This window comes from Hemicordylus capensis, chromosome 5 (genome assembly GCF_027244095.1).
Source record: "Hemicordylus capensis ecotype Gifberg chromosome 5, rHemCap1.1.pri, whole genome shotgun sequence".
NCBI lineage: Eukaryota > Metazoa > Chordata > Lepidosauria > Squamata > Cordylidae > Hemicordylus > Hemicordylus capensis.
The window spans coordinates 259,449,304-259,470,778 of record NC_069661.1 but is presented as its reverse complement, the minus strand read 5'-3'; the positions used below and the strand labels follow the sequence as shown (position 1 = coordinate 259,470,778).

At 64.5% G+C, this 21,475-nt stretch overlaps 2 protein-coding genes across 2 annotated transcripts in view; one reads left to right on the top strand and one right to left on the bottom strand.

Moving 5' to 3' along the window:
- SND1 (staphylococcal nuclease and tudor domain containing 1) overlaps positions 1 to 21,475 on the top strand; it is a 182,837-nt gene that overhangs the window by 138,034 nt on the left and 23,328 nt on the right. The gene's annotated exons all lie outside the window — the stretch shown is intronic.
- LRRC4 (leucine rich repeat containing 4) lies at positions 16,350 to 20,430 on the bottom strand. The gene has a single exon (XM_053253264.1). The coding sequence runs from the start codon at positions 19,424 to 19,426 to the stop codon at positions 17,459 to 17,461; it is 1,968 nt and encodes a 655-aa protein (XP_053109239.1). The 5' UTR covers positions 19,427 to 20,430; the 3' UTR covers positions 16,350 to 17,458.

The following is a 21,475-nucleotide window of genomic DNA, read 5'->3' as shown; positions in this document are numbered from 1 at the left end:
CACGGAATTGGCCTTTTTCATAGCTGCCGTGCACTTTCAATAAGCTGTCCACCACAATTCCAAGATCCCTCTCCTGGTCAGTCACCGACAGCTCAGATCCCATCAGCATATATGTGAAGCTGGGGTTTTTTGCCCCAATATGCATCACTTTACACTTGTTTAGATTGAACCAAGCAACCAACCAACCAACCAAAAGATTGAACTGCATTTGTCACTTTGTCACCGACTTCCCCAGTTTAGAGACATCTTTTTGCAGCTCCTCACAATCTGTTGTGGATTTCAATACCCTAAATAGTTTAGTGTCATCTTCAAATCTGGCCACTTCACTGGTCACCCCAGTTTATCATAAATGATCTAGAGATCATTTCTGAACATGTTAAAGAGCACCGGTCCCAGTACTGATCCCTGGGGGACCCCACTTCCTACCTACCTCCATTGTGAAAATTGTCCGTTTATTCCTACCCCATGTCTCCTGTCCTTCAATCAGTTACCGATCCACACATGTACCTGTCCCCTTATTCCATGACTGCTAAGTTTACTCAAGAGCCTTTGGTGGAAAATTTTGTCAACAGCTTTTTGGAAGTCCAAGTATACTATGTCAACCGGATCACCTTTATCCACATGCCTGTTGACACTCTCAAAGAACTCCAAAAGGTTAGTGAGGCAAGATTTTCCCTTGCAGAAGCCAGGCTGGTTCTTGTTCAACAGGACCTGTTCTTCTATATGTTTAACAATTTTGCCCTTAAGTATGCTTTCCATCAATTTGCCCGGCACAGAAGTTAAGCTGACTGGCCTGTAGTTTCCCAGATCCCCCCTGGATCCCATCTTGAAAATGGGAAAGTTACATTAACTACTTTCTGTAACTACTGTAATGTAACTACTGAAGTTACATTAGCTACTTTCCAGTCCTCTGGTACAAGTTACCTATTTCTGCTAGGAGATCAGCAATTTCACATTTGAGTTCCTTCAGAACTCTTGGGTGGATGCCATCTGGCCCTGGCTGTTTGTTCATTTTTAGTTTTTCAAGACAGTTTAGAACATATTTTCTTGTCACCTCAAATTGGCCAAGTTATTCAGCTGCTAAACCTGAAAAGCTCAGTTCCGGAGAGGGTATATGCTCACTGTCCTCCGCTGTGAAGACAGATGCAAAGAACTCATTTAGCTTCTCTGCAATGTCCTTATCCTCCTTAATAATCCATTTCACACCCTCATCATCTAAGGGGCCAACCGCCTCTCTTTTTGTATCCCTTACTGTCTCCTCTTGCTTGTGTTCCTTCCCGTTCTCTTCATTTGGGCAGGCCTTCTATTTTCTGAAGGAAGTCTCCTGTCCTCTTAAAGCTTCCCTGATTCTACTTGTTAGCCACTCTGGCATCCTCCTGAACTTGGTGTACCTTTCCTCCTTCTTTGTAAAGGGTTATGGTAACAGGGTCAGGGCAACAGTGAACCAGTTTGTCAACTCTCTCCATGGAGTAATCTTTGCAGGACATTTGTGCCAATTTTCACTTCCATTCGTCTGACAACACTGATAAAATGTTGTAGTAATTTTGTGTGTCTGTTAAAAGCTTTTAAACAATTTAAAAACACCGCTGCAAATGTGGCAGCTGCATGCCTGATGCAGAACGCCCTGAAAGCTGGACATCTTGCAGTGGCCTCTTCCCCCCTTCCAGGGCTGTAGACTGTGAGCCCGCCCCCAGCATGGCACCGGCTGCCCCCGCAGGCTCCCGAACTGCTAGCCCCTTTCCCCCAGGACAGGCGAGTGGGCTGCCTGCCACCCAGTGCTGGCTCCTGCCCAGCAGTGGTGGTGGGCTGCCCAGCGCCCCCCCCGCTCTCCTGCACTTTGTGCAACAGGGCTTGGGGGTGCTGGTGGGCCAGTAGCGATTCACCCTCTTCCCTTTGACCTGCTGGCCTGGCTCTTGGGGAGGGAAGAGCCAGGAGGGGGTGGGGCGGGGCGGGGGCTGGCAGCGGGGAGACCGGCAGGCTGCCAGCCATGGCCATGGCCTTCCCGGTGCCCTGTCTCTGGAAGCAGCCAAGGGGGCCCTGGGTGAGAAACTGCTGGGGCTGAGCGGGGGGGGGGGGGGCTGGGATCCCTCTGCACAGCAGCAGCAGCAGCTCCGGCTGGCAGTGCCTGCTCTCCTCCACCCCCGCAGCAGCAGCAGCAGCAGCCAGGCAGGCAGCCAGGAGCATGCCAGGAGGGAGCAAATGTCTCGATGGGCTCCGAGGAGGACTCCTTGCTATGGTTGCATGGCAGCAGTGGGGGGAGGGGAAGTTTTGGCATTCGCCAGGAATCCGCGGCTCCAGGCAGAGCGTGCAAAGGGCAGCTCTGCACCTCCCGAGGAGGAGGCGGCTGAGTCGGGCTTCCCCAGATCAGAGTCTTCACCGGCAAGGCTGAGATTGCCAAGGAAGCGATCCCAGTGCCTGCTGGCTGGCACCTGTCAATTCCCCCCTTACCGAGAAACCCAGCAGCTGATGCTGTGGCTGCTGCCCCCTGACTGCTCCAGCCGCGATCCGAGGGAGGGGAGAGGCTGGCTTGCCCCGAGGTGGCCCGCTGGCTCGCAGCGACACCTCTTCCTTCCCTCCCCCCCAGCAGACCCAGCAGAGGGGGAAGCACCATCCGGCCAAGCCCTCCTCCTTATTTCCTCCGGTTCCTTGGGGTGGGATGGGGAGCCCAGGTGGGGTCTGGTTGGCTTTGGCGTTGCCCTTCCCTTTGCAGAGGGCCAGCCCTCTCCCCAGCTCTTTCCAGGGGGCTGCAAGCCCTTCTCAGGTGAGCTCACCCCCCCCCCCGATGCAGGGCAGGCCGCTGCTCTCTGTGTGGGCTCCCTGGGGCTGGTCCGTTCCCCGCAGTGCCTCCATTCTGGGCAAGCAATCCAGAGGCCAGGGAGGGTCCAAAGACACCCCCAAGGCAGCAGGGAGAGGGGCGTGGCACAAGCCAGACCTGCCGTGGCCGCCACCAGCAGGGCTGGCTCCTCCCCCTCTCACGGGCCGTGGCCAGGGCTGGCGTGCACACGTGCGCCTGCTCCCCAGTTTTCAGATGTCCGCTCCGTTCATCTCCGATCCCACTCCGGCTGAACCAGCAAGGCCCCCCCCGAATGCACGCGGTGCGCACACGGCACTGCCTGGGTACTGCTGCCAGCCAGGCCAGACTCATTCCGCGCAGAGAGGAAAAAGATGGGAGAGAACGCTGCCTCCTCCCCCCCCCTCCGACTGGGGTGGCCGCACCACCAGATCCTCCCCTCTGCCCTGGCAGGCCAGTCACCTTTCTCCGCACTCCCCGCTGCCGAGGGCCTTGCTCCCCTGGCCAGGCAGCACCAAAGGGTTAGGGTTAGGGTTAGGCCTCACTGCCCCACGCAGGGAGGGGCGCGTCATCCTCCATCTACTGAGGGGCGTCTTCTGGCCCGTGGGGGGGGGCCTGGCCTGGCCGAGAGGCTCCCCGTTCTCCGTGGCCCACTTGGGCTGGGCTGGGCACCTCTCTGCCTGGGCTGCCCATTGGCGGGGGGGGGGGGGCGCAGGGTGCCACTGGATGCAGCGGCCCCTGGAGCTGGGTGGCCTTCCCCGCGGCGGCTGTGGTGTGGTGGGCAGGGCATGCCCGCCGGAAGAGCCGTCTCTCTCCTGGGAGCAGCTGCAGGTCGGAAGTTGCCTGATAGGATGGCGTCCGGCCCTTGGCCCATCTCGCTCCGCCAGATGCCCCGTGCTCTCTGGCAGCGGCTCGGATGCGAGATCCCGCCAGGGACTGGACTGGGGCTCCTTCTGTGGGCCAGGCAGGGGCCCCTCCCCAAGCAGAAGCCCAGTGGGGTGTGCCCAGAGCTGGCACAGCAGGCCCTTCCCGGCCTGGGGGAGCAAGAGGCAGCGTGGCAGCCACCCCGGGGGGGGGAGGGCCAGGGATGTGCCCTCTGGGAGGTCCGCCCAAGCCAAGCACTCCCCTCTTGGCGGCCGTCCTCGCCCAGGGCCCCTCTGCCTCTTCCGGGCAGGCTGGTCTTGGGCTCTCCTCTGTGCCTGGAGCTTCCCAGCTCAGCCCGGTTTCTGCACTGGGGCGGGGGGGGGGGCGTGGCGGGGGGCTGGCTTGCCCGCCGGAGGCCAGGAGTCTTTGCCCCCCCCCCGCTTCATCTTTCCTGAGCAGGCCCCTGAGCTCCACTCCAGCCCTTCGCCAGCTCCTGGGCCCCACAGGAGAGCCTGCAGGGCTTCGGGCTGCTGGCCGTGGCAGGCGACCCTCTCCGTGCGCGTCTTGAGACTGCCCGGGCGGGGGGGGCGGGCGGGGGGGGATCTTCCGCTGCTCCCTGGCGCTCCCTTACATAATCACTTATCCACAGTTGACCAGCGCCTGGCCCGGGCCCAGCTGTGCTGCTGCTGCTGCTGCTTTGGACGGGCTGCTCCTCCGTGGCTTTTGTTCCCAGCCTTGTTGCTTGTGGCTCTGGCACCGTTGTGGGCCCTGCTGGGATGATTCATCCGTGTGGGCGCGTGGAGGCGGGGCTGGCCGGCGGGGGCGGGGGGGGGAGGCGGCGGCGGCAGCAGCTCCTGTGCCTCTCTGGCCACCCTTCATGAGCGAGCGAGCGAGCTGGGCGGCTGGCCTGCCTCCTTCCCCAGCAGGGAGAGGCACCTAGCCCTGGGCCAGACCCTGGGGCAGCGGGGGCTGCTGGGACGGGGGCAGCTTCCCAGTGCAGGGCACACACACACACACACACCCTCCGCGTGCGCAGGCCAAGGGCTTCAGCAGGCCTCGCCACTCCTCTTCTGCAGCCCGTCCTGGGGCGAGGTCTCCCACGGCCGCTGTTGGCCACCCCTTCAAGGGCAGCCCGACCAGGACGCCTTGGGGGCCCCCCCCACCTGCCCGCTCTTTGTGGGTCATCCTGAGGCCTGCTTGCATGCACCCGAGCGGGCCTCTCCAGCGCCCCCCAGCAAGAGAGCCCGGCCGAGCGGAGCCTGGGCGAGCCCCTGACTCTCTGGGCGCAGCCCAAGCGCCCCCTCCCCAGCTCCAGCGAGGGAGAAGCAGGCCTCGCCTGCCTCCCTCCGGCCCAGTGGAGGGCTTGGCTGAGCCGGCTCTGGAGGCCCTTCCTCCCAGCGAGCGGCTGGTGCCCGTCCCGTGGGGTGTCATTGGGGGCAACATTTCTCTCTCACGCTTCTGGGCGGCCCCAGGGGCAATTTCTGGGCGGCTTACAGATTGGGAGGGCAAGCGATGATGGAAGCATCACACCATGGGAAGCCCTTCAAAATAACTCTCAATACAACGTGTGAAACATGCTGTACTCAACGCCCAATGAGACAGGGGCATTTTCAGCTGCCCCTTTAAAACAGCCAGAGATGGGGAGGTTCAGACTCCGTGGGGGAGCATGTCCCAGGCCCCAGGGAAACCCGGTCTAGGGCCATCACCAAGCAGCCCCAACCAGACCTGCCCCGGGGATCTGAATAGGTGAGTGCAGGGTCCGCGAAGGAGGCGTGCCGCGCTCTCTGGAGTCCCTCCACCCCGGGGGGGCAGGTGCCTCCCTCCCGCCCTGCTGCCAGGGCTCCGCAAGTGGTCCCCATAGCACCGCCCCGCCCAGCCAGGCCTCGGCCCCCAGAGTGAGGGCAGTGTCTGCTCGGCACCACGGGCTCTTGCCCGCCAGCCGGCTGGGTCTCTCCTGCTTGTCAGCCCAGGGGCTGCGCGGCAGTGTCCGAGGGAGGCCTTCAGCGGACCTGCTAAGACGGAGGGGACGGCTGGGCGTGGGGGTTCCTCCGAGGGCCTGACCCTCGGAGGGTGGAGGTGGAGGTGGAGGTGGGGGCCTGGACTAGCTTCTTGGGGGCTTCCCTGCCTGGACTCTGACCTGGGGGCTCATGGCCCTCACCGGTGGGCAGAGGCACTCTTACCCCTGGACTTCCAGGCCAAGGTCCAGGGCTGCCACACCCCGTGGGGGCCCCCAAATCCTCCGTCGTCTGTCCCAGGTGGTGTGGTCATGTGGAACGTGTGTGTCTAGAATACTGCGTGTGTGATGGGGGAGATGGTGCTTCACTTGCAGCGGGGAAGTGGGTGGGTGTGGGTGTGGGTGTGGGTGGGGGCCCCCCCAGGCCTTGAGGTCCAGGCTCTGGAATGGTGGCCGAGGTCTTCCTCTGCTGATGGCCACTCTTTGCGCCTGTGGCCAAGATGCTCCCCCTCGAAAGGCTTTGGCTGCTGCCGCTGAGCCTGTCAAGCCTGGCAGTGCTGCCGGTCCATGCTGGCCCATGCCTCTCCCCGCCCGAGAAGGTGGCCCTGTGGCCGGATCCTTCGGAAGGGGAATCCCACTTCCCGCCGACCTTCTCCTCTGAATCGGGCTGCCTGGGTCCCGAGCCAGCGCGTCCTCCCTAGTGCCAGTGGCTGCAGCTGGGTGGGGGCCGGGCCCTTCTCTTGGGCTTAGACGGGACCAGGAGTCGGAAGCCCTGCCGGTCTCTTTCCACGAGGCAGGAGCGGGCAGAGGGGAGAAGCCCTTGTGTGGGCCTAGAAGGCGCTTCAGAGGGCCCCCCCCCACCTGGGACATGGCAGCCCATCCTTTGCGGCGGGCGGGGTGGCCCAGTCGCCCTCCTGCGTGGTGAGATCTGCCGGTCCGTGAGGGAGCGACAAGGCGCCCTGCAGGAGACCCCCGACCCCTCGCCCACCTGCCCCCCTTGGGGGGAAGAGGAAGGGGCACTTGAGGCAGGGGGAGGGACAGGGTGGGCCCCGGAGGGGGGTGTGGCAGGCCCCCTCCTCCTTCCCGGCCAGGGGCTCCGTGAGAGGCAGGGAGAGACGGGCCTCTTCCCCATCCTGGGCGCCTCGCAGTGGGCTTGGCTGATCTGGCAGGTGGCGAGTGGGCATTTTTTACTGGGGCGACTTTTCTTTTATAGGAGGGCCCCCCCCCCGCCCAGAGGTGCTTGGACCCTGCCTCCGGGTGAGAGTGGGAGGGCTCTCCTGAAAGGCAGTTCCTTCTCCCTGCTAGCCCGGCCTCCTGCCAGGAATTCAGGGCCGCAGCAGTGCTCTCTGCTCTCCCCCAGGGCCGGGCTCAGTCTAATGGGCCTCATTTACGGGGGGGGGGGATTTTGGTGGAACTTTAGGAGAAGCATCTTAAGAGCAGGTCGCCCTGAGGACCACAGGCCTGGGGGCAGTGGGCTCTCCCTCCCTGGAGGGCTGCAAGCAGAGCCTGGCCAGTTTCCTGCACGGGACGGGGTGGACTAGATGGCCTTCAGGCGACCCCTCCCACCCCAGCCCTGGGTTTCTGGCCCTCTGGAGTCCAGCACCAGGCAGGGCGGGCTGCAGTGCTCTCTTCTCCCCGCCTCCTTGTCATGCGGGCGGCTGCCCCAGGGGCCGGGGGGGGAGGAGGGGCGGGAGCTGGGCCGGCCCCCAGGCTTGGCGTGGCGCTGAGCGCTGCTGCCCTCCCGGCTGGCTGCCTCTTTCCGCTGCTGCCGCTGCCCAGGAGCTCGGCCTCCCCTGCCGGCAAAAGGCAGCGGCGCCGCGGCTCTAGCGGCTCCAGCCCCCCCCCCCTCGCCCCGCTGCAGCTGCCTGCAAGCCCCTCCTCTCCCGGCAACGGGGTGAGGAGAAGGGGGCCCTCGCGGCCCTGCCTCCCTCTGCTGCGCCCCGAGCTCTCCTTGCGCGCGTCGCTCCCCTTTTCTTCAGTTCTGTGCCGGGGGAGGGGGGTGCAGCGCAAGCACGCGCCTTTGAGTCCAGCTGCTGTAGTAGCAGCCGGAGCGCAAATCACAAGCACGCGCCCCGTGCATTCTTGGCCAGAGTCCTGCCCCCCCCCACCCCCCCCCCAGCTCCCTCAGGCCGAGGCAGAATCTGGGGCCCTGGCCGTGCAGCCGGGGCGACTCCCGCGATGGCGCCCGGCCCTCTCTGGGCCAAATCAGGGCGGGGGGGGGGGCGCTCCGGATCAAGGGTTTTGTGTGTGTGGGGGGGTGGCTCCACCAGTTCCAAGCGGCAGAAGTAGGAGGGGAGGCTGCCCAACATCCACTGCCCCCCCACCTTGGCGGGCAGGCAGGCAGGCAGGCAGGCAGGGTGCCCCCCCCTCCCCACGGCCAGCTGCTGCTGAGCCCCCAGCTGGCAAACAGCTCTTCCCGCTGGGCAGGTGATGGGGCGGGCGGGGGGGGGAGGCCCAGGGCGGCAGAACCCAAATGCCTTCTCACTTTGGTAGTGGGGGGGGGCGGGGCAGGGCGGAGGAGGCAGCTGAGGCTGGGAGCGAACTTGGGGAGCCTTCTCTCTGCCAGGCAGCAGCTGACTCACCCAGCAGGTGAAGCCGCCAGCAAGCCCATGACTAACTCAGCATGGGGGGCGGGGGGGGCGGGGGGGGACCAGGCCTGGCAGCACTTAATGGGAGGCGTTCAGGAGCCAGGAGGGGATGGCTGGGCGGGATGGACTCCCCCCCCGCTCCCAACCAGGGCTCCCTGCCCCAGCAGGCATCGGCACCCAGGCCAGGGCGACGCAGACGCCAAGGGCTACGCAGACCCTGTGAAACGGGCACCTGCCGCTCCTCCTTGCCCAGCGCTGCGCTTTCCGGGCCAGCCCAACTGCTGCGGGGGTCGGGGGGGCGAGCTCTCCTGGCATCTGTGCAAGGGGTGCATCTGAAGCCCCCCCCCCGCCTGTGCCAGGTGCCTCCCCAAGCAGTTGGCCTCAGCGGAGCACACGCCGGGTTTTTGGACCTGCCTCGTTTATGCAAATGAGGCAGCTTTGCATATCTTGCTTGTTTTGCATAATGTTCTCTGCTTCTGCCAGTCACAGAGAGTTGGAAAAGGCTCTGCCAGCTGAAGCCTGCCCCCCCCCCCGGCCCCATTCCTGCTCCCCCCCATTGCCTAGACGCTGGAATCCCACCCAGGGTCCTCCTCCGGCTTGTGTCGTGTGGCCGCTGAGAAGGCATCGAGCAGACAAGTGGCTTTTTTGGACTCAAAGGCCGGGGGGGGCGGGTTGCATTTGCTTTGTGGCCTCTCCCTGCGCCCCCCCCCCGGCTCCAAGCCCGGGAAGGCGCTAAGGCTGCTGCGGGGAGTGAGGGACCCGGCAGCCCGGAAGAGCCCTGCCTGGGAGCCCAGAGTCAGCCCTGGGGCGGGGTCTTGTGGAAGGGACCCCCACCCACCCCGGCCAGCCTGCTGCAGCTGCAGGATAGTCTTGGCTGGCAGAGCGGTGGGCCCGCTTCCTTGGACCTTTGCCCCCGGGTCCTGGGGAGGCCTCTCGCCATGGCAGGGGGCAGAAGCCCCCCCCGGGAGACCAAAGGCAGTGCTCTCCCCCACTCAGGTGCTCTCCTCTGGCTCGTCCTTGTGGGTGGGGGCAGGGGGCGTTCTAGCAGCCGCCTGGGGCTTTCCTTGGGGGTGGGTTTGCCACCATCGATGGGGAGGGGCCCTCGGCTTGCTCTCACGAGTGCTCGCCCCTTCCTCGTAGCCCAGGGAGGGGCCCCTTGAGAGCCGCTGAGAACATGCAGTTCGGGGCGGAAACCTCTGCTTTGGCCTGGGCTGCCAGGAACGGGGGGGCAGGTTTGGGCCCCTGCCCATAGATGGTGGCGCCAAGGAATCCCTCCGCTCCTGCCTGTGGGCTCCCCAGAGGTGGCACCTGGTGGGCCCCTGCGTGTGGAACAGGATGCTGGATTAGATGTGGGGCCTCCTTGTGGGGCCGGATCCAGCAGGGCTCTTCCGATGTCCTTGCGTCAGGCTCCAGAAGCAAGACCCTGGCGGTCACGGAGAGCCCGTGGCGGCTGCAAGGACAGCCCCCCCCCGCGAGCAGCCGTCCTCGTGGAGGTTCGCCCGGCGCTGCTAGTCTGAGGCTGACGGGCTCTCGTGGCTGGGTCTGGCCGCCCTTCCCTCCCGTCTGGCTTCTCGTGGCTGTGCACTGCCTGGGGCTGAGGAGTGGCCCTTGGACTTGAACAGGGATTCCCAAGCTTAGGTCCCCAGACGTTATTGGACTCCAACTCCCATCATCCCCAGCGGCCTTGGGTTGGGGCTGATGGGAGTTGAAGCCCCTCAGCAGCTGGGGACCCGAGGCGGAGAACCCCTGGACGAGGAGCCCGCCACGGTTCCTCTGGGCTCCCGGGGCCTCGGACTCCCTCTCCGCCAGCGAGCGGCCCGCCTGGGCTGGCCTGTGGGAGCTGGTGCAGCCCGGCCATGAAGAGGGTGAGCTGAGAGGGCCCTCGCCCAGCCTCCCCTCTGCCACTGATGCCCTGGGCGGCCTCGGGCAAGCTGCCAGCCTGGCCTGAGCCGCAGGGCTGTGGGGAGAGTCCCTGGCGGGCGAGGTGCTGGGGCCGGGCCTCTGAAAGGCACCCTCTCTTTTGCCCTGCCAAGCAGCAGCCGCAGCCGCAGCCAATTCTGCCACCCGTCTGGACTGTGGCTTCGCGTGCCTCAGTGGGCCCCCCCCCCCCCCGATATACTGGCCATCCTGCTGAGCCCTGCTCCAGCTCCTGGGTTAGGCAGACGAGGAAGTTTGCTTCTCCCCCCACCCGGCCCCCTGGAGCTTCTGGGCAGTGCTGGCCTGGACGGGACCCCCTCCTGCCGAGTAATCCTGCCGACCGCAAGGCCCTGATTACAATCCACGTTGTGCAGCCAAGAGAGGAATCGGGAGAGGCCGCCTGGGGGGTGGCGGGTGGGGGGGGGTGGAGAAGCAGCAGCAGCAGCTTCCGAAAGGGAGCCCAGGCTTCTTCGGCGGGGTGTGTGTGTGTGTGTGTGTGTCTCTGCGCGCGCTGGGGGGGGAGTCTTGCGGGTGGGGTGTAGGCCTGCTCTAGGGACCCTGTCTCTCCCCCCAGTGCACACCTGGTGGACCCCGTCCCGGAAGCCCTGGCCATTGCCCGAGCCTGCCGGGGAGTGGAGGGGACCTGGCGCTAAGGAGGAACTCATTAGCACTGAACTCTGCTTTAAAACGGAAATGTGCAAGCTCATTACTGAGGCTTGGTCTTTTAGCAGCTAGCCTGCGAAACAGGACCTTCGTCAGGCCGCGCGCGCGTGTGGATTCATATTTCTGTTACTACTAATTAAAGCACCAGCTACATCAACAGGGCTGGGGAAGACACACATAGCACGGGCTGCCTGCTGGCCCTCGTGGAACGTGCCCGCCTGGGCGCTGGGCACTGGGCGGTGGCGGCAGGAGAGGCAAGCTCTGGATGGTTGCAGACCAGTTCCTCCTCCTTCCTTGGTGGTGCTGTCAAGGTAGACAAGAGTTTAAGAAGAGGTCTCTGCCCCGAGGAACTGACAGTCTGGAAACCAACATGAGGGAGAGGAGAGAGCGCCTCCAGCGCACAAGAGACCCCGCTGGGGTCCCTACAGGGAAGAGAGAGACTGCTGGGGTGGGGTGGGGTCCCGCGGCCCCTGCCTGTGGGTCAGGGGAGGGCTCCCCCTCCCAGTGGCCAAGGGGGCAGGGGAGGGAGGGCGGCCCGCAGGCTGGCTTCAGCCCTGAGGCCCCGCTGGGAGGAGGCGCTTGCTGGGGAAGGACTGAGCGCACGGAGCGTGGCCAGGGGGCTCCAGGGCGGGGAGGCCGGCCGGGGCCAGGGATGTGGGGAGGGAGGGGAAGGTGTGGGGCAGGGCAGGCTCAGCTCACCCGGGGGGGGGGAGTGTTCCCGAGCGCTCTCTGCCAGCAGCACAGCCCCTCCTCTGGGGCCGTCCACTCCCTTTGCTTTCCGTGGGTGCCGCCTGTCAGGCGTCCCGGTGGGAAGGGGAGGAGGGGTCCTCCTGGCTTCTCTCCACTGAGACCAAGTCAGGAGCAGACAGTGGGGGGCCAGGACGCCCCCCCGCAGGCAAGCCCCCAGCCCCGCCGTCAGGCAAATGGGGATGGCAGTCCTGGTCTGCATGGCAGGGCTGTTGTCAGGGTTCGCAAGCTAGTGTCTGTGGGGCGGGTGGCCCAAGTCCCCCCCTCCCCCCCCCAAGGCTGAAGTGTGTTGGTGGAGCCTTGCAGGGTCTGGCTCGGGGCCCGTCTAGGCCAGCCTGGTGCCCCCCAGGAAGCTCTCTGTGGGGCCTGAGAGGCCTGTCCTCAGCACCTGAGAGCTGGCAGGAAACCACCGGGTTTCCCCTGCAGGGGGGCACCGTCCCCTTGCTTGCCCCCCCCCCATCCCCGTCCCCGGGTAGGAGGCTGCTGCTGCTTCCATGGCCAGGTGAGCCCGTCTGCTGTGAGACCATCAGCTGGAGCCCCTGGCCCTCCTGCAGGGGCCGAGGCCCTGATCCTGGCTGCGCTTCTCCCCCCCGGCTTTTCTCCTTGGGGAGCCCCAGTGGTGTCCACCCCCACCTCACTCCTCACTCCTACTCCTTGATATTCTGCTCCCCCCACCCCCCGCCTCCTTCCCCCCCCCCCAAATCCTAAGAGCATAAGACAAGCCCCGCCGGATCCTGCCTGCCACCTGGGAGAAGCTGCTGCCAGTCTGTGTAGACAACACTGAGCTAGATAGACCAAGGGTCTGACTCAGGAGATGGCAGCTTCCCATGTTCCTATGATCGGGCCCAAGGAAGCCCATCTAGTCCAGCCTCCTGTTTCACACAATGGCCCACCAGATGCTGCTGGGGAGTAGCCCCCCCCCCACTCCCCTGCAACTGGCATTCGGAGGCATCTTGCTTCTGAGGCTGGAGGTGGCCGATAGCCCTCTGACTAGTAGCCTTTGATAGACCGTTCTCTATGCATTTATCTAACTCTCTCTGCAAGTCACCCAGGCTGCTGGCTGTCACCACATCTTGTGGCAGAGAATTCCCTAGGTCAGTTATGTGCATTTTGTGGAAAAGCCCTCCCTTCTGTTGTTCCTAAATCCCCTGGCCTTCAGTCCCATAGGATGACCCCTGCCTGGTTCTCGGGCGGTGCGAGAGGGAGAAGAATGGCTCTCTCTCCACACCATGCATGTTTTAATAGACTTCCGCCTTGTCTTTCCTCGGCTGCCTCCCTTCTCACCTAGAGAGCGGCAGATGCTGTAGCCTTGCTTGCCTCCCACGGAAGGTGGCCTGTTTGTCTGGGCTGCCCTTTCCTGAGTCTACGAGGTCCCTTTGGCGACACCACGGCCAGATCTGTACACGGTGCTCCCCGTGTGGCTGCACCCTGGATCGGCAGAGGCCGCCTCGTGTGAGCTGTGCCTCCGAGCTTCCTGAGGCCCTCTGGCTGGCCGCGAGTGGACCCCAGCTGGCCTGGCCCCCCGGGGGGGGGTGCTTGCCCTGGCCAGCAGAAGCCCCGTGGCAGGCCGGCTGCTCCCGCCTCTCCCTCCCCCTCCCCCCCCGGCGGACTCAGTTCTTCCCGCACTTGCTGATGGAGGGGGACCAGTGGCCCACAAGGGCCACGGAGGGGAGGGGGCGGTTTGGGCGTGCTCAGCCCCTCTGGAAAGTGAGCCCGTCCCAGCAGCAAAGGGGCAGAGCAAGCCGCTGACCCTCCCCGGAGGAGGAATTGCCTCGCTCTTGCCTGCTTGCTTCCTGTGCCGTGGGGTCAGGCCGAGATTGGGGGCGGGGGGGGGTGGCGCGAAGGAAGGTTGCTTGAGCAGCACTTGGCACTGGGGTGGCCTGGGATTCACGGGGCGGGGGGGGGGGGGCAGGCAGTGCTGCAGTCCTCCGACTGGGCTGCCGGCTCAGAGCAGGCCTGTGCCTTGCTCCGGGCTGGTGGAGACCCAGGGCCCAGGCAGGGCTGGGCTGGGCCAGGGCCTGGCGGAGGGACGGCGGGCTGGGACCAGCTTCCTAGCCATCCCCCGGAGTGCCAGGGACTCCAAGGCACTCCCCCGCCCCCCCCGCCCCCGCCCTATGGGTCAGCCTTTGTATTGGGTGTGGCAGGGGGGAGGTCTCCTTCTGGGCAGCTCAGCTCCTGCTTCTTGCCTCAGTCCCAGAATGATGGCCTGGGGGGGTGGGGGGCCTCCGGGGCCTGCTCGGGCGTGTGCAGCGCCCATCCCGCGCAGGGCTCCTCCTGGCCTTTCCTAGCTCTGCTTCCCAGGATGGTGAATGGCCCGAAGGTTGGGGGCGATTCCATCGGTTCCCCCCCTTGGGGATGGCAGAACCATTTGGCAGAGAAGGCAGGGAGGGTGGGAGGGGCTGCCCAGGCCTGCGTCTCTCTGTGCCCAGCCCCTGGGGATGGTGGGCCCCCAGGACCCCCCAGGAGGCCGCTCCGCCCCCCCCCCCGCTGTCCCCAGCAGGTCTGTCCTTGGTTGGGGTCAAGCTCTGCCGCCTGCTCCGGCCGCCTCCTTCCCTGCTTGCCCCCTGCATTCGCCAGGCCTCTGCCAGACCGGGGGGGGGGGCTCCTGTGGGGGGGGTGGGGGCAGAGGAACCCACTGGGGGGGGGAGGCAGCTGTTCATTAGAGATCCTTCCCCGCAAGAAAAGCCAGCAGGACAGATAAAATCAGACACATGTTTTCATAGAAAAGCTCCTGAGAGCTCTGCCTTCCACCCTTTGGTGTGTGTGTGGGGGGGGGAAAGGACCCCCCCAGGACAAGAGGGGGTCTGAGCAGCCACCCCACCTGCTGCAGGCCACATATGTGGCTGGCACAGGCCTGGTGCTTCCCGTGCGGGTCCCTCCACCTCCGGAAGCCCCCGGCTGGGCTGGCCCCTTGCCCTCCACGGGAAGGGGGCCCCTGGCAAGGCGGGTGGGGGGCAGGCTGGGGGGGAGGGGCTCGGACTGGGGAGGCCTTGGTGCCTGCAGCGCTCAGCCTGCCCAGCCGCTAAAGACTATTTTAAGCTGGATGCTTTGAGAAGCAGCAGCCGCCCCCCCCACCCCCCCCCCGCCTGCTTCCAAACTGGGTTTTCGGAGCGATGCTGCTGCAGCGGAAGCATCCTGGTCTGTGTCCGGAGAGCAGGCGGCCTAGAAAGGGCCTCCATCTGCGGGGAGAAGCGCCCCCCGCCCCCCCCGGCCTGTTTGCATGGCATGGCTTGAGGCAGCCAGATCAGGCTTGGGGCTGGGCTTAGCCTTCATTCAGTGGGGCAGCCAGCGCAGTCTCCCCACCCCCCTGCCCAAACAAAGAGGCCCTTTCTGCAGGAATGGGGAGCAGGGGTGCCCTGGGGGCCTCCAGCCCAAGACCGCTCCCCCAGGGATGTCAGCGGAGAAGCCAGAAGCCTGGGGGAAGAGCAGAGTCGGAGGGCAGACCAGGTGTCCCCCCCCCCCCGCTCCTGCAGTGGCCTCTTGTCTCTCGGGAAACCACCTTGCTTCTCTGCCCCCTTTCCTTCCTGGCGCCCCCCCCCCCTTCAAGGGCAGCTTGGCTGTGCCCTCCTGGGGAGCCGGACTGCAGACCCCCCCACCCCCTTCTACTAAACTCCTCCCGGCCCAAACATATTTGTCTTCTCCACAAAGTGTCTGTCTCCACCCGCAAGACAGCTTTTGAGTTGCTGCCCACTCTTCCCCCCCCTCTGAGGTGGGGCTGGGGGGCCAGGCCAGGCCTCTTTTGCCCCCCCCCCGCAGCTGCCACCCCCCACCCCCGCTCTCAAACTGCAGGGAGGCTCCAATGGCTGGCTGGCGGGGGGGGGGTTGGATTTGGGCCACTGAAGGTGCAGAAATGATCCCAGAGAGGGGAGGGGGGGCCCAGGCAGCTGCAGCGAGAACGGCTCCCCTGGGGCGGAGGGGGGGTCCCCGCCTCCCCCATGTGCGCAGAGGAAGGAGGTCCCCCTCGGCAGGCTGACCCCAGGGCCAGGACTGTGGCCTCCAGCGGGGAGGGGGCCGGCCGAGGAGGGGGCCGTTCCTGCCTGCAGGGGCCCTGGGCCCCGGCCCCCAGCTGCTGGGCTAGCAACAGACTGGACGCGGGTGGCTGGTTCTGGCACTCGACCTGGCTTTTATTTGATTCAAGGAAAGGTTATTTGACAGTTTAAAAAATATTAAATACTTATTGGAAATGTACCTTGTAGGTTCCCAGTTCTCCTCCCTCTCCCCCCCCCGCCGACCCCTTTTGAATGTCAGCTCTGCAGGCCCTTTTGGGGTCCCCAGACCTCTGGAAAGGGGTTTTTCATCCACCCCCACCACCCCCGGGCCTTGGCATTCAACGTAACCCTTTAGGGACTTCTGCATTATTAAAAATTTCAACAATATTTATTAAAATACAAAAATACACTTGTCTCAGAGTTACAGTCAGATTATTCGGGTTTTTGGATTGTTGTCCTTCCCCTAAGCGCCCCCCCCCCCTTGTCCATCCTCCTCCAATCTTTGTCCAGATCTTCTTCAGCATTAAAGCTGGAGCCCAGCAAGCAAAGCCATGACAGGGATGGTTTCCGTGGACCGAGAAGGAACAGACTGTGCCCAGCCTCTCCCCCCCTTCTCCCCCCACCCCATAGTATGTGGGAGGGGGCGGCACTATCCCCCCCCCCCGCTGCACAGCAGTGCCCGGCTCCCTGGCTCCCTGGGGGCATCTGCTTGCATTCGGAGCAGCCAGCCAGCCAGCCAGCGGGACTGGGGGGTCCTGGGCTGGGGCGCGACAGCAGCCTGTCCATCCCTGGTCTGAAGCACCACAGGGAGGGATCCGAGAGCCCCGTTTTTTCTCCCCCCCCCCCTTAAGGGAAAAAACGAACAAAAAGCACAGAATTGGTTCGTGGTTCTACAATCATATGTCAGCCCCCAAGCCTGGCAGGCCCGCGAGGCGAGGCGAGGCTCTCCCCGTGTCGTCCTCCTCCGTCCAGGTGCCCCAGCCGCCCCAGCCCCACACCCCAAAGTCAGCAGCTGCTCTGTGCGCCTGGCCCCGTCCACACAGAGCTAAAGGGGACTGCAGGAATGTGGTGCAGTGGGGGAGCAGGCCGGCCTGCACACAAAAGAGCTCTTCCGGGCGCGCGCGGGGGGGCACGGGGGGCACGGGCATGCCGACCAGCCAGCCCACCCCACCACCATCGGGGGGGGGGGGCTCTGCTGGCACATGGTCGGCCACACATCCTCCTCCTCCTCCTCCTCCTCGTGGAGAGGAGAAGGCAGCACAGACTCCTGCTGGTTTGGATTTTTTGCAGTTTGGTACAAGTATTTAACCCCCTTGTGATCATTGTCTTGTTTTTTTCTTTTTTAAAAATGACTCTTTTATTGCATTTGCAACATTTTGGCACAGTACAAACCCTTAAGTGCGCCCCCCCCCCTTTCTGGAAATAAGACAACTCTGTAAATACAGGGAGTTTTCATTTTTCCTGGGCTTTAAGAAAGAGCGTCTCTATAGAAACGGGGCTGTTTTTACTGCATTCTAAGTAACGTCTTCTCAAAAGGATAAAGCCCACCTCTGCTAGTCCCTGGTTTTGAGATTTCCCTTTATTATCACCATCTTTCTTTTTCTTTCTTTCTTTCTTTCTTTCACTATGAATAGGTTTCATTTCAGAAAGTCACAATAGCCATTCCTGCCTCATTTTGGAAGGGGTGGGGTGATAATTGCTGCCTCCTTTAAAATGGAACTTACAAGTTAGAAAATAGGGAGGTTTGTGGAATTTTTTTTTTTTAACATTTTTAATGTAATCTGCTTCTCTGATCTCAGCCCATAGTCTTAATATATTAGCATATACAAGGAAAAAAACTGACCCACCCCCACCCCACCCCATCGCTGTACAAAAGTTGACGTCTGTTTCTGTTTTGTGCATTCTATTGCATTTTTTAAAATAATTTCTTGGGGAAGGGAAGGAGTCAAATTTGCGTCTCCTGCACTTTCTCCTTGGGGTGGGTCTGAATTATGTAAGGTTCAGCAATAGTAGTAACTGTGGGGTGCAGCGAGTTCCCCAGACAGTTTTCTGTCCAATGGGCCCCATGTGACGATTTGTAAGTGTTGTAGTTAATGTGGTCGTGAATAGCCGGCAGTACAACTGCCCCCTCACCTGAGACGCCTGATGGGGCCGCGGTGGTGGTTGCTGTTGCCGCCGATGCCGGCGGAATATCCTCGTCCACTTGGATGATCTCCACAGTCCTGGCGGCTGTGACGGTGCTCCGCTGCTGGTGCCTCTTGCGAAGTTTGTAAAAGACAATCAACATGGCCGCTGCCAGCAGCGTCACGGCCACAAAGCAGCCAATGATGATCTTGGTGGTCTTCATCACCTCATCCAGGCTGGTCTGCATCTTGTCGTTGTTGTCCAAGACGGGGTCCTGCTTGGGCGTCTTGGTTGTCTGGATGAGCACGGTGGTGGTGGTGGTGTAGGCCGGCTGGTAGCCCGTGGACGTGGTTGGCACTGGCTTGGTGAACTTGGGGTAGAGGTCCTCTGGCGACGTCTCCGTGGTCTCCACGGTGACGGTGGTGAAGAAGCTGTAGTTGGAAGTGTTGAGCTCGGCCGTGCTCACGTTGAGGTAGGCCGAGGCGTTGGAATTCCCTGCCACATTAGTGACCATGCAGGTGTATACTCCAGTGTCTGTAAGGAAAACCTGGGAGAAGTTCAAGGTGCCGTCATTGAGGACGGCTATCCGGGGGTGGTTGGAAGCGTGGCTGAGCACGGTCCCATTGGGCAGCAGCCACCTCACAGAGGACATGGAAGGCGTCCGGCACTTGAGCTCAGCCACCCTCCCCTCGGAGATGTTGAGGTCCCGCGGGGCATCCATGATGAAGGGGGCCGAGCACTGGAAGGCGGTCTGGTCCACTTCCACCAGGAACTTGCCACGCATGTGTGCGGGGGCATGGCAGCGCCCGCAGCAGCTGGAGTTGGTGGGGATGTACTCCCGCAGCCACCACGACAGCCACAAGATGTCGCAGTCACAACTCCAGGGGTTGTGGTGCAAGTGGAGCTCCACCAGGTACCTCAGGGGGGCAAAGAGGTCGTGGGGCAGGGAGGTGAGGTTGTTGTGGGCCAGGTTGAGCTCCACCAGCGCCGTGAGGTCGTCGAAAGCGTTGCGCTCAATCAGGCTGATCTGGGAGCTCATAATCCACAGCTTTTTGAGCGACTTGAGCCCATGGAAGGAGCCCGGCTGGATGGCGGGGAAGTTGTTCCCAGACATCTCCAGCTCCTCCAGCCCCACCAGAGGGGTGAGGTTGGGCATGTCCTGGATGCTGCACATCCCCAAGTTCAGGTACTTCAGGTTGTACAATCCCTCGAAAGCCCCCTCGGAGATGTACTTGAGCTTCTTGAGTTCGCCCAGGTCCAGGCGCATGAGGGAGGGGACGCGGTTGAAGGCGTAGGAGGAGATGCTCTCGATGGGGTTGTTGCGCAGCCAGAGTTCCCGCAGCTTGGAGAGGTACTCGAAGGCCCCGCTGGGCACGACTGTCAGCCAGTTGTCAAAGAGCTCCAGGGTGTTGAGGCTGGCCAGGCCGTTGAAGGCCCCCACCTCGATCTGCCGGATGGCGTTGCGTCCCAGCTGAAGCACCTCCAGGTGGTGCAGGTGGCGGAAGGTGTCGGCCTGGATCATCTTGATGTTGTTCTCCATCAGGTTGAGGTACCGCGTGTTGGAGGGGATGCCCTGGGGCACCTCGGCCAGGCCCCGCCGCGTGCACACCACCTTGCTGAACTGGTTACTGCACGAGCACGCCGAAGGGCAGCTCTGCGGGCCAGCCACGGCCGCCACGGCGCAGGCCAGCCACGTTTGCACCATGAGGTAGACGACAGCGAGCGGGGCAGGCGGCGGCGGCTGCTGCTGCTGCTGGTGGTGCACAGTTGCCTGCCACAAGAGCTTCATGATGTGGCACGTTCATAATTCACCATCGTTTGGGACTGAGCTTCGGAGGGCGAAGAACTGGCCACCGGTCCCCTCAGCCGGGCTGGAGCGAGCTGCCGCGGCCTCTCTCCATGGGGGGCGGGCGGGGGAGAGCGCGCGAGCCAGCAAGGGCAGCCAGCGGCGGGAGTCCCCTTCGGCCGCCTCGCCTCGCCTCGCCCACCTCACGCCTACCGGGGCAGTGGCGGCCGCGGCGGTGGCGGGGCTCAGTCCGTCCTGCCCGCCAGGCGCTCGCCAGGCGGCAGCTCCACTGGAGTTGGCCGGGCACACGAGGGGCCCGGAGAGAAGACGAGGAGAGCGGCAGCGGCGGCGGCCGGCGGGCGAAATGGTTCCGGAGCGAGGCCTGCTGGCTGGCCGGCCGAGGGGCCGGCTGGCTATGCGGGTCCCTGGCTGCTGCCTCCGCCTGCCCCCGCTGTGCGGGTGGCGGCTGCCAGCCTGCAGGTGCGTCCTTGGGCGCCGGGCGCGACGGTAGAGGCGCGGGGCGGCTGCGGCGGCTGCTGCTGCTGCTGCCGGCAGGGCTGCAGCTCCATGGCCGGCTCCCGCGGCCCCTCGCCCAGAGTGCCGAGCCCGGGAGGGAGCCTCACTGGCGGCCGGGAGCCGCGGGCTGCGCGGCGCGGCCCCCCCGGGCGGCGGGCGCGGAGGCGGCGGCGGCGAGGAGTTGCGGCACCACCAGCTCCTCCCGGCCCTGCTGCGCGCTCCTGCCGCGGCCGCTCCTCCTGCTCTTGCTGCTGCTGCTGCTGCTGCCGCCTTCAGCGCCTTTGTTGCTGCTGCTGCCCGTCGACTGCGGCGGGGCGCGGGGGGGCGGCGGCGGCGGCGGGCGTGGAGGAGCCCCGGACCATCTCGCTGGGCTAGCGGCCCCCCTGGCGCCTCCTCCCGGGGCTGGTGCAGGCAGCAGCCGCCCGGGCTCCTCTCGCATCCTTTTGTCCTTCAGTCAGAGCGAGAATGTGCCGCCGCCGCCGCTGCCGCTGCTGCTGCTGACGCATCGTGCGCTGATGCAGCCCTCCGAGCCAGCAAGCAGCGAGCGAGCGAGCGAGCGAGGGACGGACGCCGCGGCGCACCCCCCCGCCTCCCTCCCTCCCTCCCTCCCTCCAGGGGTTAATGGGGAAGGAGGCGTCCAGCAGCCAGCGCTTTGCTGAGCTCAGCTGCCTTCCCTTCCGCGCGGCTCCTCCTCGGAGGCCGGGCCGGGGCCCCTGGAGAGCCGCTCACGGCCATGCCGAGGCCGGACCACGCCGGCCGAGCTGCTGCTAATGCTGCTAATGCTGCTGGAGAGGGTGGGGTGGAGGGGGCCGCCGCCGCCGCCTCTGTGGCGCTCAGCAGTGGGAAGGGGGGGCGGCGGCTCTGGGGCTGCCTGCCTGGGGGCGGGGGCCCGGCAGCCTCCCCCCTCCGCTGGGCCAGCTGCGGAAGTGCGCGCGCTGGGCGCCGGCCCGGCCGTGACCTTGAAGGAGCCTCTGCCCGGCTCCCCGTTTCCTGAGCACGATGGGACCCGCCTCTTTGGGGCCCGGCCGCTCCGGGGCTGCTGCTGCTGCTGGTCCGGGCCGGGGCTCTTCTCCTGATTGCCCAGCGCCCTGTGGGGGGGGGGGTCCAGCCTGCCTCTTTCCTGCGCGGGTGCCGCTCCTTGCCACCCTTGCTCCTCCTTCCATGGTGGGCACTAGCAGGGGGCTCGGTGGGGCAGGGAGGAGCAGGCATGGCGGGGGGGGGGGTCCCAAGAAGGCCTGGGAAGCAGGCACTGGGCCGAGGGCTGGAACAGGCTCCCAATCAGTTCCTGAGCAGCTTGGCACAAGCCCCCCCCACACACACACACACGCAGGGAGCCCTCTCTGGGCTGCACTTGCCCCCCCCCGCCATAGGTGGGAGGGGCGCTGGGGTGTCTGCAGGGTGGGAGGGGTCCGTGTGAGTCGCTGGTGCCCAGGGGAAGGAGCATGTTCAGAGGCAGCGTCCCTTGGGCTGCCGGGGCGAAAGGGCTGCTGCCTGCCTGCCTGCCTGCCTGGGGGCGGCTGCCTCTGCTGGGACTAG

What these genes read in the sequence shown, in the direction of transcription:
- LRRC4 (XM_053253264.1), bottom strand. Translation starts at nt 19,426, where the DNA reads ATGAAGCTCTTGTGGCAGGCAACTGTGCACCACCAGCAGCAGCAGCAG.